Source organism: Sander lucioperca, chromosome 9 (genome assembly GCF_008315115.2).
Source record: "Sander lucioperca isolate FBNREF2018 chromosome 9, SLUC_FBN_1.2, whole genome shotgun sequence".
NCBI lineage: Eukaryota > Metazoa > Chordata > Actinopteri > Perciformes > Percidae > Sander > Sander lucioperca.
The window spans coordinates 28,102,311-28,118,498 of NC_050181.1; the positions used below are offsets into that span (position 1 = coordinate 28,102,311).

The 16,188-nt window shown below is 39.7% G+C and overlaps 1 protein-coding gene across 2 annotated transcripts in view; it reads right to left on the reverse strand.

Annotated features, from left to right (window-relative positions):
• Window positions 1-16,188, reverse strand: part of dnah2 (dynein, axonemal, heavy chain 2) — a 76,415-nt gene that overhangs the window by 47,311 nt on the left and 12,916 nt on the right. For both annotated transcript variants that reach the window (XM_031288457.2, XM_031288456.2), the window contains exons 19-35: window positions 14,989-15,133; window positions 14,536-14,728; window positions 13,924-14,124; window positions 13,435-13,591; window positions 12,686-12,860; window positions 11,841-12,004; window positions 11,322-11,483; window positions 10,802-10,905; window positions 8,970-9,126; window positions 7,911-7,993; window positions 6,649-6,829; window positions 5,681-5,819; window positions 5,140-5,357; window positions 4,303-4,392; window positions 4,034-4,159; window positions 3,589-3,699; window positions 1,116-1,304 (exon numbers count right to left, since the gene is read on the reverse strand). In XM_031288457.2, coding sequence (XP_031144317.1) covers window positions 1,116-1,304; window positions 3,589-3,699; window positions 4,034-4,159; window positions 4,303-4,392; window positions 5,140-5,357; window positions 5,681-5,819; window positions 6,649-6,829; window positions 7,911-7,993; window positions 8,970-9,126; window positions 10,802-10,905; window positions 11,322-11,483; window positions 11,841-12,004; window positions 12,686-12,860; window positions 13,435-13,591; window positions 13,924-14,124; window positions 14,536-14,728; window positions 14,989-15,133 — 2,595 coding nt within the window. The remainder of the gene's footprint in view (window positions 1-1,115; window positions 1,305-3,588; window positions 3,700-4,033; window positions 4,160-4,302; window positions 4,393-5,139; window positions 5,358-5,680; window positions 5,820-6,648; window positions 6,830-7,910; window positions 7,994-8,969; window positions 9,127-10,801; window positions 10,906-11,321; window positions 11,484-11,840; window positions 12,005-12,685; window positions 12,861-13,434; window positions 13,592-13,923; window positions 14,125-14,535; window positions 14,729-14,988; window positions 15,134-16,188) is intronic.

Consider the following 16,188-nt stretch of genomic DNA (forward strand, 5'->3'; position numbering starts at 1 on the left):
ATGGAACCTGGATCCCTGCAATCCGACATTATCATGTATCCCAGTCCAAAATTTCTGACCTCACTTCCAACAATTTGATGTATCTTTTAGACCAACAATCTAGAGAGAGGCCAATAGAAGCAATGCATAATCTTGAACTGAATGAGGCGCACCCTCACATCACAACAACACCTTATCTAAACACTCTGGTGCCTTCGGGGCTGAAGAACTGGATCCAAAAATCCCCTCTAACAGATGGTGAAGGTGCAAGTATCAAAAAATTGAGACCTTCCAAATTGCTGTACAACATCCTCAAAGGATTTCAATATACTACCGAGATACAGACCCCCCCCCCCAGTGTGACAATTCTCTTTTCCAACCAATCCCTCCAAAAAAGAGAAGATCTACCAATACTTAACTTTTGATTTTGCCAAACACTTGATGAAGTATTTAGATATGGATCCAGTTCAAACAGTCGGGCCACTTTTGTCCAAACGACATTTAAGTCAGAGATTATCGGATGTGTTTTTGCCTCACCATACAGTTTAACAAACAGGCTTTGTAAGGGCGATAATGGGCCCCAGGAGGAGGTGACCAGTGGGCCAGATGCCTAAGTTAAAAGCATAGTAATAATACAACATCTTTGGTAGACCCAAACCGTCTCGTCTTTGTAATTTATAAAAATGTAGCCGGGTTTTCTACCATTTCATATAAATGTCTTTGTTATCCTGTCAAACCATTTAAAATATGACAGGGGATCCTCCAGAGAAAGAGATTGGATAAGGTAGTTCAGCTTGGGAACACAAACCATTTTTAAAACACTGACCGTCCCTGCTAATTGAGAGATTGAGAGTCGCCCATCTATTACCATCACAAGAGATTTTATTCAATAATGGATCCAAATTAACTTTAACTAGGTCTTTTAACTGGGGAGGGAATAAGATACCCAGATATATGATACCTTGCTTTGGCCACTGAAATGCACCTGAAGTGCCCCGTTGCGGCTGTTACGGGGCACTGAGCTGTTAAAGTTAATGCTTCTGACTTGGACCAATTTACCCTATAACCTGAAAATTCAAGAACGTGTCAATGATCTGTCTGTTGTTCTTACAGGACTTGCATCTCTCAGAGCATACCTTCTCCCAGTATAGTCGCAGCTGGCAGAGCCACTCGAATGCATTGACATCACTGCAGCCTGTCTTGGCCAGCTTATCAATGACATCCCGAGCATGAACCTCCACTGTGACCAGCGCAACAATCTTCAGACGTAGGACTTTGGACAGGTTGCCACGGATGATCTCTGAATAGCATTGAAGCATGGAGACCTAAACAAAGAGAGTGATAGCAAAGGCTCAAGAGTTTATTGGAAGCTTTTTAATTCTTAAGATGATCATGTTGGCTATCCATGCTACTGAAAAGGCTGATACACTGATTTTAACATACATCAAACTACCTTTATCAGATATATACTGTACATATAGAGTGTTTAGCTTACTGTATGGAAACATACCGGTAAGTTAACAAATCATCACAGTTAGTTGAGGAGTAAACCTCTACATATGGGTGCCCGCTCCACTAACCGAGCTATCCGGTCGCCCGGGCTTTTTTTGCCTTTAATTAATAGCTGAGGACAGGAAAGGGGGGAGAGAGAGGGGGAACGACATGCAGCAAAGGGCCATGGGTCGGACTCAAACACAGGCCACTGCAATAAGGACTGAGCCTTAAGGGCCGTCCACACCAAGAACGATAATGACAACTATAAATATATAGTTTTAAAAATTGTTCTAACTCCAGTGGATGGTGGAGTCCACGCCACTACTAGTGGTGAACGATAACGTTGGGATCACTTGAAGAGCAATTTGATGAACAATAAATACACCGACAGTCAATTAAAATCCATCTGAATTTACAACATAACATGGCAGATGACACTGCTGAGAGATTTGTTTAACACAGGTGGTTAGTGGCGTGACGTGACTTCCCACTCTGTGGGGCTACGATCTTTTAGCTCTGTGTATTTTTGTATTTCTAAACATTAGCAGAGCCGGGGATGAGAGCGGGTGGGTGGGTGTCAGATCTAGTGTTAATTTTGTCCCCTATTTTTAATTTAGTCTTAGTCTTGTGCCAAATGTCCTTGTTAGTTTTAGTCATATTTAGTCATTCACATATGTTTTTTTGTTAGTCAAGTTTTAGTCGACTAAAAGTCTCATCATTTTAGTCTAGTTTTAGTCAAAAGAGAACTCAAGGTATCTTAGTCAAGTTTTAGTCAAAACATTTTAGTCTTTTTTTAAATAAATTATTTCTGAGATTATTTCTGATAACCATTTCAGTCAAATAGTGTTTCACACATCTCAAATATTGGTTAAATGTCTAGGTTCTCGGCAAGTTTGAGATATCAACCGATCCCAGAAGCCTTTATGTCTTGTGCATTTTAGAATTGTGTTCATGGAAATTCATAGGCTACATTACCAAGGGGAAAGTATTATATCACATACAAATACACGTAATGTTATCTTGGTAGTTATGTTAAGTTAAATGTTAGAAGTGAATGTTGCAACATGGTAGTTAGAACCGGTGACCAAATCTATTAACTCGGTAGGCCAACCAACGACCGTCCGGTTAAACTGACTCGCGTAAAAGAGTCGGTTGTCCCATCACTATTCTCCGGCCGTTTTGCAAGCTGTTAAGCTGTTTAAGAGCGGCTTCACCAGCAGGCTAAGCCTGTCTCCTCCCCCGCCCGGGCCACATCGCTACCTGGATGTGTGACGGCTAGATGAAAAAAAGGGGACATGCCGAATCTCTAGGTGAGCCGCAGCCGAGCCGCGCCTGATTGAACCGCGCTTAATTAGATAGAGTTGTGGGGGAAAAAAAATACTGGGAACCAAGCAATTTGCCTGTTTGGAACGGGCACTGCACTAATTCTATCTCCTGATGAAAAAGTAGAGACGATTGTAGACGAAAATGAAGAGAGATTTTATCTTAGTTTTTATTTTATGCAAAACATTTTAGTCTCGTCTTTTTTCGTCAACAATAATGCATCTTAATTTAGTCTTAGTCAGAGTTTTTGGACATTGGTGCAGTCTCGTCATCGTCTCTCAGTCATGGAAAAAAAGGTCGTTGACGAACATATTTAGTCTTGTTTCCTCTGACGACATTAACACTAGTCTGATCTGTGTAGATGTTTTGTTTTGGTGCTCTGCAAAGATCTGCTCTGATCCCTGGCTCTCTGTAGCTCTGTGCGCCGCTGTTTCCTGGAGAAGGGAGCGATCTCGGCGCCCCAGGGACGGCCGTTAAGAGTTTTTTGGTTCACAAATGTAAGCCTACCTGAATTCACGCATAAGTAGGATATCACTAGACATTCCTGTAATCTTACACTTTATTACGTAGGCTATTATCATCAGCTGGAGCGTGCAGTGCGTGCTTGACGCCACTGATTGCAGAACGTTCTCGTTCTTGGTGTGGATGCTCACATCGTTATAGTTATAGTTATCGTTGTTGGTGTGGATGGCCCTTTAGTATATGGGGCGCACACTCAACCCAGTGAGCTACAGTACCAGGGCGCCCCAAGTTCCAGAAAAGTTTAGTTAAGCAGCAAAAAGTAAATGAAACCTGTTTCTTCTTCATGGACTTAAGGGAGGACTTATCAGCTCTCTCCTTGTTGGTAATGAGAGATTTAGTGACATCAGTGGTCCACTGGATCTGACTGGCAGTGATGAGCATCTGAAAAAGGAAGAATACAGTTGTTATTATTTTCTTTTCTTTTTTACCCAATGACACGGACTGGATACAATCCATTGGAATGAAGAGGGGTAATTTTGAGTTCAGCAGGAATTGGGATTTGTAATAGAGCAAAAATAATTGCTATGACAAACTGATTTTCAAATTGGTATATCAATTTGCATTGCTAAATTGCAGCATATTTTGTTATGACCACCGTTGACAGTAAGTCAAGAGCATGTCACTGCATCAGTGACCATCAATTAGAATGTCAGATGGGTGAAGATGCAAATCAACAATGGGCAGTTTAAGAGGGAATAGAAAAAGACAAATGTACCTGCCCTGGCCAATCTTTGACCCATTTGTCTCTCTGTGCTGTCATCTTCTTCAGAGCTAAAAGGCAGCTGCTCAGAAAATCCTTTAGTGTAATTCGCATGGCCTTCTCAACATCACACAGCCAAACCTACATACACACAAAACAAAATAGTGCTAACATTCTCCATCATAACTTTCTGTATTGTATTTTATGACTACACATGTATCAACTTAACACCCTTATCACCATGATCATGATCATGATCATGATCATAATCATCACTGCTGTACCTCCACAGGTCTGTCCAGTTGCACTGTCTGGCTAAACGGAATAAACTCCCCATCAGCAGAGAACATCCCAGTGGCTTCTGGTTTTCCGGCCTATAGAAGACATACATACACAGTGGCAGCTCTCTATATGTACTGGTCGAATTCAGTATATTCATTGATGTAAGCCTTATTAATTTAATTTAATGGATGTGCTTCTGCGGATGAATGCTATCATCTAAAATTTTGGATAAACTAAGAAATACCAGTCACTTAGCACAAGGTTCAGTTTGAAAAGGTGTTTCTACAGCACATAATGTGCCCTGATATCAATAAATCAGGTCTGGTGGAGATGGAGATCAATGGAGAGCACACCTTATTGTTTTTTGTATCAGGACACTGACAAGTTTAGACAGAATTTATCTTTGCAATGTGTCTACTTGGGCTGTCTAGATCATATTGTTTGCCCCAAATCCTTATCAAACTGATCTGATATTTACTTTGAAAGTAGTTTTTAATTAATATTTCGTACTTACACACAGGGCATACTTACCCTTCAGTAAGACCACATTGACGCTATTAAAGCATTTAAAATAATAATAATTTCTAAAAACAAAAAAATATAACCTGCGTAATAGCATTTCCTATATTTTGTTTGCCATTCTACCCATTAAGTAGAGTAGAGTATATGAGTGAATATTTTGCAGCAAAGAAAAGAAACACCATGTTAATGTATAATGTTTACTCACTGAATCTCAACTAAATGGACTTAAATTGATCTTTTGCAGTAGTAATCCAGCACTGGCCACTGAGTGTATGTGAGCCTGTGATTGATTTTCTGATACAGTTTTTGTTGCCTGCCTTTTCAATGCGTAGACTCTTGATGTTATCGAAACACTTCTTTAGGTGAGGTTGCATGGCGTCTGGGTTCTGTGACTGCCCCAGGATCTCCAGCACATCATCATTCGACAGGAAGTAAAATCTTGGGAAGATCTGCCTCTTGGTCTCTAGGTACATGTCCAGGGCCTTCTGGATCTCCTCAAGCTTGGCACTCATCTCTGACAGCTTTTCAGGCAAGCCTGAAAGACAGAGGAGAGAGGATGTTTGAAGACTTTACTTAATTCTGAATATTGTTTTCAGATATAAATAAGTGAATATAATATATATATATATATATTTATATACTATTATATTATATTTTTTTTTCTTAATGAAAGCATCGTCATAATCACAGATTTGTTTCTTAACACACTTAAATCCTTCCCAATTTTTTAACCATATGTTGTTATTTTTTTTTTATTTTCTTCACTCCAAATTTTAAGTAAAACAGCTGTAGATCCATCACAGTACAAACTGTTAATGCAAGAAGAAAAAACATCTCAAGACTTGTATGTTGTCATACCGGGGTGGTGTGTTCCCTGCAAGGCGTTGTTATCCTTATGGAGTCGGCCCATGATTATTTTCCAACTAGAACTAACTTCTTCAAACTCTTTGCACTCAAGAGGCAGTTGCTCTCTGATGTCCTTTCCTTGGAAAATGTTCTAGAGGAGAAAAAAATGGAAAGTGACAGAGAAAGATTGCATTACGGTAGTGGAAAGAAGTTATAGTGGTGATTAAAACAAAACCACTAGCTATAAGAAAGATCATTCAGTAAGACTGCACTCAAACTGAATTATGTTTTAATCAATGTATGGACTTTTCAGCCAGATGCCCTTTCTTAGAATGCAGACTGGCAACAATGTTGCAGACAAGTACAGATGTGTATAATGTTATATTGGTGTGTCAGGAAGCATTTTAGGCACATTTTTTGTCCATCTCATGCGTGTCTGACGGAACAGATATGCTCCTATTTCAATCAATCCAGCTGTCTACACTGGCGCTGCAATGGCTCGCCTTTACTACATTTTACGTGAGTAAATGCAGTCCAAAGTTTATTTTTATGCTTCAAGTCTATTTTCTTCCATTTTAAATGCGTAAAATTCTGTATTGGGCTCTGAGCACTGTCAAAGCACAGATGATCTACACTTAGTACTGTGCCTGAACGCATCCTGTGTAAACACAGACAGAACACTGAAGCTGCTGCTGCTCTGCTAACCAGTGCTCAAGGTGTAACAGTGAAACACAACAATGTACTGTATCCAACAGTGGTAAATGTGCACCAATAGAACTCACTGTATATTGTGCCAGAATCCAACAATAAATCATCAGGTCTACTGTAGTAAACTCAAACTCTCACAAAAGATAATGTGTACTCCATCAAATTATGAATATTAACAGACAATAATGAAATGCCAATCATAAAGCAATGAATACCCATGTATAGTAATGAATCCTATACCATAGTACAGTATGTGAGTGTGTTTCCCTTACCTCCAGATAAATCCACTGACGTTGCACAGTGAGGATCATCTCGATGACTTCCAGCACCTGTGACAGCCGCCGTTCCCAGCAGTCCACCTCCCGCTCAAAGGCTTTGACAAACCGAGAAGCCTTCATTGTGGACAGAATAACCATGTTGTCATCCAGGGCCTGGAAAACCTCCTCTGTGCCCCTGGGTGAGACAGGGAGGAAGATTTGAATTGCTGATGATTGCATAAAATGGATTCCAATGGTGACACATTTTCGTAGCAGAAAAAAAAAATCTGTGAAGTATACACTTAAATTATCAGTCAGTAGATGAACCTGTACATTTTGATGTAATCCAATGCATTGCATACATTCTTCAATACATTTATATTATTAATATGTTCTGTTTTGTGTGCCAAAAAAGCTTTAATTCACCTTGGTGGCAGTTTTTAAAGCTGTATTATTGTTACATATTTGGCTGCATAACACTGAAAGGTATTTCTAATATTCCCTATGAACATCATGGAGTAAAGCTTAACTTAAAGAAGGGCACTGTTAATATGCATGATCATTATTCGATTTTACATGATGAAGTCAAATAATTAATCAAAGAAAAAGGTTGCATCAATAATTTGATCTTGTGAAATGACAATTTGAAAAAGAATGTATGTATACAGGTTTCATTTACTGTACCTTTCACTTGTCCTCACTTTCCTCTCCTATTGCATCACAATCTGAAATCAGAATCATTGTGTCTTTCTCCCTCCCTGCCTCTTTTAATTGTGTTTACTGTGGGCCAGTGGCTGACTGTAGCTTTCCCCCCACTGTCAAATCAGTTGGCATGGGCTACTAATTAGCCAGGGCCTGAGGTCTGACTCTATTCATTTTGATATGCAGTAGATGGCCTGGGCAATTCTGCTTTCACCAGCCAGTCACTCGCTTAACTCTGCTTTGCTGACGCATTTCTGATGATAAACAAACACACTCACTCCCTTTTTCTGAATTCTCCAACAAGCCTATTAACAGACAGATCATTGTCGCATCAGCGTCACTTATGCTCTCTACTATACAGCCAGGCTATAGAGGCATTACATTCCATTATACAAAAACAAAACTAGAATGCCCAATGGCAGTATTGAATTGTACTAAGCTGTGGGATCTATTGATACAGGTAAATGAGACATAACGAAGACAAATCTATGACCATAAGTGCGTTTTAGCCTGGGTTACAGTTTTAACTTCTTGAACCCTCTACCTATCTCTGCCTTTAAGGCTTGCTTCCTCACCTTAGCCGATAGTGGCCTTCAGCTTTGTAAGGCTCTATGTCCAGGAACGTTTCCTCCCATGTCTTGGTAATGTCCTCCAGACCCTTAAATATCAAGCACAAAGAGTATGAGGGGACATTTCCACATGCCTAATGATAAATTGTCATTAGATTAGATTATTAATGACAGGAAACCATGAATCTTAGCTTTAAGTTCTACTGCTTAAATATGTCAGAGATGGAGAACCTTTCAGAAATTAGCGTAATGACAACATCTATACATACATACATACATGTTTTTCACTCTACACAGCATGATTTGTGTTAGAAGTTTTATATGCATTTTTTTTTCTTTTTTATGTTTTTGAATCCCTTGGAAGTATGTATAAAGAATAATACGGTAGTGTACTGTGTTTACAAATATTACTGTAAAGTACAGTATAAGGATAGTTTTATCAGTAACATCAAAATTAATTTTCTAATAGGCACAGATAAACACCACTAGAAAGCAAACATTTTAGTATTCCATTTCCAATATAGGAATCTGACAGGTTGATTGCTTTTCTGAGCTAGCTTATCTCAAATGAATCCCATCACATGGCTGCACCTTTCAGGCTCTCCTTTACTCACAGAATCTCCAGAATGCAGTGCCAGTTTGTAATTGCACAACAACCTTCTGTTTTAGTAAATCAGCTGCTAATTACATGCAGATTGCGGGTGCAAATTGAATGAAGAAAAAACAGCGCAAATTTGCACTATGCTACTATGTGCATAAATCTAGCCCTTAAACTGCACTGATATTACTTCTACAAGTACTGAGGTGCATGGTAAGGAAACAAAGAGGGACTAGGGGCAAGATTGATGTCAACAAAGGTTGAGAAGCAGACACTTCTGCTCCATGAGCTGGCAGTGCTACCCAAGAACAGCAGGCCTGAAGGAAGGGTGGAAGGTGCCGGTCAGCTAAACTTCCAACTTTGCTTTCCAATTTCCTGGGTGAGACCCTAGTTAGAATGAATGGCGGTAGGAGAAGCTGCAAAACTGCCAACTGAGCATCAGTATAGACTAAAGGAAGAGACTAGACCTGTTCTATGGAGAGTTCCTTGCTGGCGGCTCCTGAAAGCTCACTGATCTTGTCAGTGTACATGTCAAGGCCCAGAGATATGATCGTCTCCAGGGTGAACTCAGCGCTGGTTGGGTCAAAAGAGCACTGCAGCTCTTCGCAGATCTGCTTCCAGTGCCTGAAAGAAAGGTAGCATTCAAAGTATGGTTAAAAGAGCTTCACAATTTGTACAACATATGACGCCCTCTATCTTTGGACCATTAGTCTTTAGCAAACAGAGGTGATAACACATTACAAAAACATGCCTAAATCATGCTAATACTTTAACATATCTGGCAGTACTAGATATTCTGTTAAAGTAAAACTTTCACAATACTACAACTTGATATTTATATATATATATATATATATATATATATATATATATATATATATATATATATATTTTTTATTCAGTAGACAGCGCTAAACTACATTATAACCTCACACATAAAGCTTAGCGAAAGTTTAGTCATTTTGTCTTGGTGCTCTCATTCATTCACAGTCTCTCTGTCTCCCGCTCTCTGGTTTCTACTCTGTCAGCTGACTATGGGCGTTCACTCTAAATAACCAACCAGATTTTGCCCGATCTGTCGAGCTGTCCGTTGTCATTTCAGTACAAACCAACCAATACGTCCTCCACCCCATTCACCTTCAGTCTCTATCACATCCAGTGCCCAGTACTGCTTCACAACCCATCATCCAGATCTTCAGCCAACTCTTTTCACCTCTTCACCACCACAACCAGTATCAAGACCCCAGGGGGCATTATTCCTGAACTAATCATATCATCACTGCCCCCCTAAATGTACAGTACTACGTCACAATTTGGGTCTAATTGTCAAAGACTCTTCACAATTCATCTTACTGTGCATCATGTAATACATTTCTTTTTCATTCTAATAAAGCCTCTCATGATTGGAATTTGTACAGGTTTGACAGCATCCAGGAATAAATGACTCTTCAGTGATGTACTCAAAGTATGGTGTGTGCTTATCCTGCCTAAAAAGGTATATAAAGACGGAGGAGACGGAGCATAATCACCCTATAATCCTCTGGCTATTGTCTTCCTTTTCAATCACAGCAACAGTGATCTCATTTAATGTAGGTAACTTAGTTATTTTATTAACCACAAAGAGAATACGCCCTTTTTAAAACCTTGTCATTTTTCTTTTCATTACCCTTACCAACTACCATAACGGCCAGTGTGCTGAACAAAGGATGTATTTAGATTCTCTTTTTGTTTTCTCTTACTGTAGTTCTTTATGGCGCAAGGCACCAAGACAAGTCAGGATTCTGGTTCTGAAAAATAGGGTTTTTTTGTGTAGAAACCCCTTGACAGTGTGTATGCATTCACATGTGGCACCACTTTCCCAGATGGAGGTCAGAATGCAACAAAGGTCTTTCTCCTCTGGGAATGGAGCTACTGACACTGATGAGGGGAAAAAAGTCTGAGAGGAAGACCTTGCATAAACAAACTTTATGGAGAGCAGACTGTACCAAGCACAGCAATAAGCTTATTCTACGAGGCTTAGCAACATGCCTAATGTCCATCCTTTTAGTAAAAGTTGTAAAACACTCCCCTGTGCAATAAACTAAGCATGCAGATCCATCATTCATCCCTGTCTGATATTAGTCTTTTAAATAAGCACTTTAAAGCATCAACTCTTTTTTAACTATTTGACATTTTATTCATGATCCTGCCATCTCTAGTACATTGTAACTATTGCAAGACAGTAGTTCCAAGATATAATGAAATGACAAGTGTTATACGACAAGGAAATACATGTAGGTACTTTGGTTTCAGTCAATACCTGTCTCTCATGGCTGGGTTCCTCAGATCAGCAATGAGAGGGATGATCCTCTTGAACTGGTCAATCTTGTTCTTGGAGAAATCTACTATGTCCCACTCCTTATCCTGCAATCAGACAAAGATCAGGTCCCCAATGCTGTGTAAATATGAGAGCAGCTGAGGGGTTTATTTTTTGGGGGGGCGGGCATTTTGTGATATTAGTACAAACGTTTTTGCATCTTGAGGGGAGGCCATGGATTTAGCTGTCAGACCTAATGATGTCCCCTAAAAGACTGCAAACTTTGTATCCATTATGATTCTAATGTACTGAGACAATGAACAATGTACAGCTCCTAGATTATACAGTATTGATTAAATGTATTGTTTTGGCATTCATGTAATTTATATGTGTGAAACAAGAAACAAAACCTAAACTGACACAGGTAATATACTGTATCATATCTAAACTGTGACTGTCACACTGTAGAAGGATGCCAAAATCTGCAGCTATTTAATCAACTATGTGTGGTAGAAGAACTGACCTTTAGTTCTCTCTGAAGTTTGTGGAGTTTTTTGAACATATCTTGTGCTGTGCTCTCCATGCTTTCCGTCCGCAGCGTAGCAAACTGACCAACCTTCCAGATGTTCCAATTGGCATTCCACTCCTGTGTAATCTCCCAGACCTGCTGCAGGTTGTCTATGTCCTGTACAACACATGCACAAGAAAAAGCTCAATTATAAAATGTGCCTTGCATCACTGTTACAAGGCTAGCAATTACAACAAAAATTATTCCTTTAAGATCTATTGCAACATCCTGGGTTTGAATTCACGTGTTACATGTCAACTGTGATGTCCTGTCAATTCCCTAGTACCATATACTATCAAATACTTGACAAACTGCCCCAAAAAAATGCTTAAAAACTGCTTGCTTCATTTACACGTTGAGCCTGTTTATCACAACCACAATTTCCACAGTAACCCTCTCTGGATTCACTGCTAATTATGTTACAGTCTTTATACAACAGTATGTTAGGACTATGACCCTAGTGCTGTGTCAGACCTTCTCCAGCGCCCGGATGCTTTTTGCGAGAGGCTGTTCTATTTTGAAGAAGCCCAGCCCGTGAATGATGGTACCCTCTTCCTGTTTTAGAGCCTCCAGTTGACTGCGATGCTCTGCTACTCGGTTTAAGGCCATCTCAGTGCTCAGTGCACTGTCAAATGGACCTGGACAAGCACATGCAAAGATGTAGGGTTATACAAAACACATGAAAAAGCATACAAATAGACAAACATACACATTCATATGTCCCCACACAAAAGCACAAAAACAAAGGGCAAACATATTGTACAATGCCTACGGTATATTATATTACAGTCAGCAAGAATACACACAGATTTGCATATATTGTGATATCCTCATGCAACTGGCACCTCTGTCATACAGACAGTACAGAGAAAATGTGAACTGATATATTTCTCCAAACACACTCAGGTTAGTGTAGGCCTTGATAAACTACTGATTTGTTAACCAATTAAACATTTAGTTATAAGTTATTGATCAGAAATATATGTTGTGTAATATCTCTTATACTGTATTATGCAATTGCAAGCAATGTTGCCAGACTGCTTTATGGAGATTCTTAAAGTTACAGGATTACAGATTTTTGCATTAATGTAACAAAGTACCTTTGTTTGTCTGGTATTCAATTTACAGTCCATTACTGTAGCTTGAATTTTCAGAAGCAGATTAGACACAGGCTATTGGTTCTAAAGAGACTTTCTATAGATCAGTAATAGCTCATGGACAGAAAGACAGAGAGGGCAACAGTACACCGTGTTGATGAAACACTTGGTGATAATGTATAGACATGAGTGAAAGAGAGACTAAAAGAGAGATTGTGTGACCTGTGCTGTTGAACTCCTGCAAAGTGGTCTGGATTTTCTTCTTGAAATCCTCAGAGGAGAGGATGAGGTTGTTCTTAAACTTCTCCTTGTGCTTCTGCAGCATGATGTCACTGTCAATCAACACCTGCTGGAACCACACCCACTCCCCATTCAACACCTCACGTCTATCCTGCACCTGTGGGTAAACCAAGTGACAGAATTGGAATAAGGATAAGAAGATGTATGTAGTATGTAGATACAGATACAGACACATTATCCATCACAATGTGTGTATTCTGCTAAAAAACCTAAAGAGTGTGTGTGTGTGTGTGTGTGTGTGTGTGTGTGTGTGTGTGTGTGTGTGTGTGTATGTGTAGAAAAATCCTACAGATTTCGTTATTTTACTTCAGGGAGGGTGAACAACCAATGATTTTGATTACATGAGATGTAATGGCAATTTGAGTTTATAAACTGTTTATGTCCTGTCTCTCTGTGAGCAAACTGACTATTTCTCTTTCTGCATACCTGCACAATTATTGTAACTTGTAGCACAAGATATGACAAGTATTTTACTTAATGAATAAATTACAACAGCAATAGTAGGCCCGTTCTTTTACTAACTGAATGTTTGGGAGAGAAACCTGAGAGACAATACAGGGTGCAAACACAACAGTAAATAGACATATACAGTCACAGTATGTGTGTATATATTCCTGTATCGTGTTCACTGTATATGTGTATATTTGTTTATTAATGAGCAAGGTGCTTACAGCCTGTTCCACTGGGACTTCATATTTGTCCAGGATGGCAAACTGTTCATGGATAAGAGGAATCTGAGCCTCTGTCTTGGCCAAATCGCCCTGGAGAGTCACCAAGAGCTTCAGGCTCTCACTAAGCTCTGCCAGTGTCTGAGGGTGTTGTCTCAGCCTAAACACACGCATACAAACAAACACACCACTTTTAGCACACTACATATTTCAAATGTTTACAGCATTACAATCCTTTCCTTTCTCATCTCTTCCTCCCTTCATTTTCATCTTCTCTCAATGACCAAAGATCAGGATGGGTTAAATCAATAAAGTTTTTTTAGGGCTCCCCAGCCCCTTAGGGGTTTCAAGATGTCTACCACGAACCGCAACGTCCTCGGTTCAAGTCCGGCCGTGGACCTTTGTTAGATCTCTTTTCCTGTCATTTCTCTGTCTGTAATAAATACATAAAAAATGTCCGCCAAAATAAAGTCTTTTCACTTGACTCCTTACCTGTTGGCATTATCTTGAAGGGAGGCATGAAGTTCTTTAAGGCGGGTGCTAGCCATGTGGCTGAGCAGCTGAGTGAACTTGGTTTGCCACTCACTGCAGAGCTGCGCCAAGGAGGACTTGAGTGGTGAACAGTCCAGCATGACAAACCGGATGTTAAATACTGTCTCTTCCTGTTGAACACTGGAGGCCTTTTCTGTGTACCTGTGGTTCAACAATGGACAGGACACAGAAATGCAGAAGAGGGAGATTAATGCGTCTGCACACTTCTTTATGGTAAACAACAACTTTTAAAGAATGTCTTACCACGAAATAAAAGAAAAGTTTACTTGGGGAATGGAAACAAATAAAAAACAGACACAATTAGAATATAGGTCTGTAGAATGTGTATTTCAAAGAGAATCAGCCACAAGGAACTACAATTTGCTTGCAAGGGGATTGTTAAAAGTTGGTAGTTTCCCCTTTTATAGCGTACATTGGCTGTAGCCTGCTTTAATTCATGCCACTTATAATGTACTCCAATGCTTTTGCAGAAAAAATAAACGCTTCATAGAAAGTTCCTAAACAGGTTAATTGAAGAATGATGTTTAGAAATTAGTTCTTATTGCACCGTGCCTGTGTATGTCTGCATCAAAAGTAGTGACTGGTGGGTTTAGTCTCCGGTAACGTTGTATAAAGGAGTCCTGGTTGTTCTCCCAGATATCCCTGTATTTGTCCCAGGTCTTCAGATAGGCCTGCAGGTGGCTTTCATTGGCTGTCATCCCTGTAGAAATTGCAGCCTGAATCTTCCTTATCTCCTCATCTTGCTCTGAAAGAACAAAGATGACAAGGGTGAAGACACGGACAAGAAAGACATGGTCGCATATACATATACAACAGTTTAGTAATCCCTGTCCGAAATTCTGTAATTTCCAAGGATTTTATATACACATCAGGTCTACATTTGCTCATCACCCAGTAAAAACAAATTGCATGTGCACATTGGTACTATTTCTTGGGAAATGTAGATTCTCTGAGGAAAAATTTGCTTAGTAAAATGAAAGATGATGTTTAAAAAACAGATCTAACCTATGTTGATGTATATGGGGTTACCCTGTGACCGTTTGCAGGAGAGAACTTCAGGCAGTCGTTTAAATTCGGAAATGGTTTTGATGAGCTGAGGCATAATGTTCACAATCTGAGCAAGCTTTCCAAGCGTCGGTGAGAACTCGACCTGTCCAAACAAACAAACACAACAGACACACAACAGACACACACACACACACACACACACACACACACACACACACACACACACACACACACACACACAGAGAACATATCCACACATCAAATCACGTACACATGATGATCAGCAAATAAATACAACAAAAGCACACTAACAGAAGTGCAACCACACACACACACACACACACACACACACACATACACACACACACACACACACACACACACACACACTTTTATTCAAGATATCAAATCACCAGCCAATCAATTGTGAACTGAACTGAACTGTTGTCAGGCCAATTTAAATACTGCATCTGTGTGTTGGTAAGTGTGATAAACTATATGTGCACCAAAACACAAGTCATACCATAAACACGCAGCAGAGGCTTACACTAAGTGCACAGTGAAGACCATGCTTCAGAGTGTGGCATGTGTACCTGTGTGTGTTTGAGTTTATTATCACAGTCACAGGTTGTAATTTGTCCTAATGCTTGATTGCTGCATGTGGGCATATGTGTTTTATACTGTTTGATCAGGAGAGGACAGCTACTGTATTCTCCCAGTATGGGTGTTGTCCTGTCTGCATGGGAATCTCAGTTTGACCCACATGCAGTAGCAGCACTTACACTGGGTTTCCACAGGCAGCGTTTTTCAACTGTAACTCTGCTGTCTCGGTCACGAGCAGCGGATTTCAGGTGGAGTTGTGTCACCACAACATGATGCCGATGGTGTACACGTTTTGCAGACAATGAGTTGTTGGTGTTGAAATACGTTTTCTATCATTTTATATTTGGCCTAAAACAACAGTTTGGTACATTTTATACTCCAGTCACACACTTTACTGCTTAAAAAGCTGTGTTTAGTTTAGTTCAAATAACGTTATATTACTAGCAACAAGCTAGTTGTCATTGCTACAGTGCTAATGTTACTACAATGCTAGCTACTACTACTAAAACAAATATACTGTATATAAAAACCCACCAGGAGTACCATCTGCCTGGACAAGCTTTTGCCAAGCTAGCTGTTAACATCTCTGTAGTC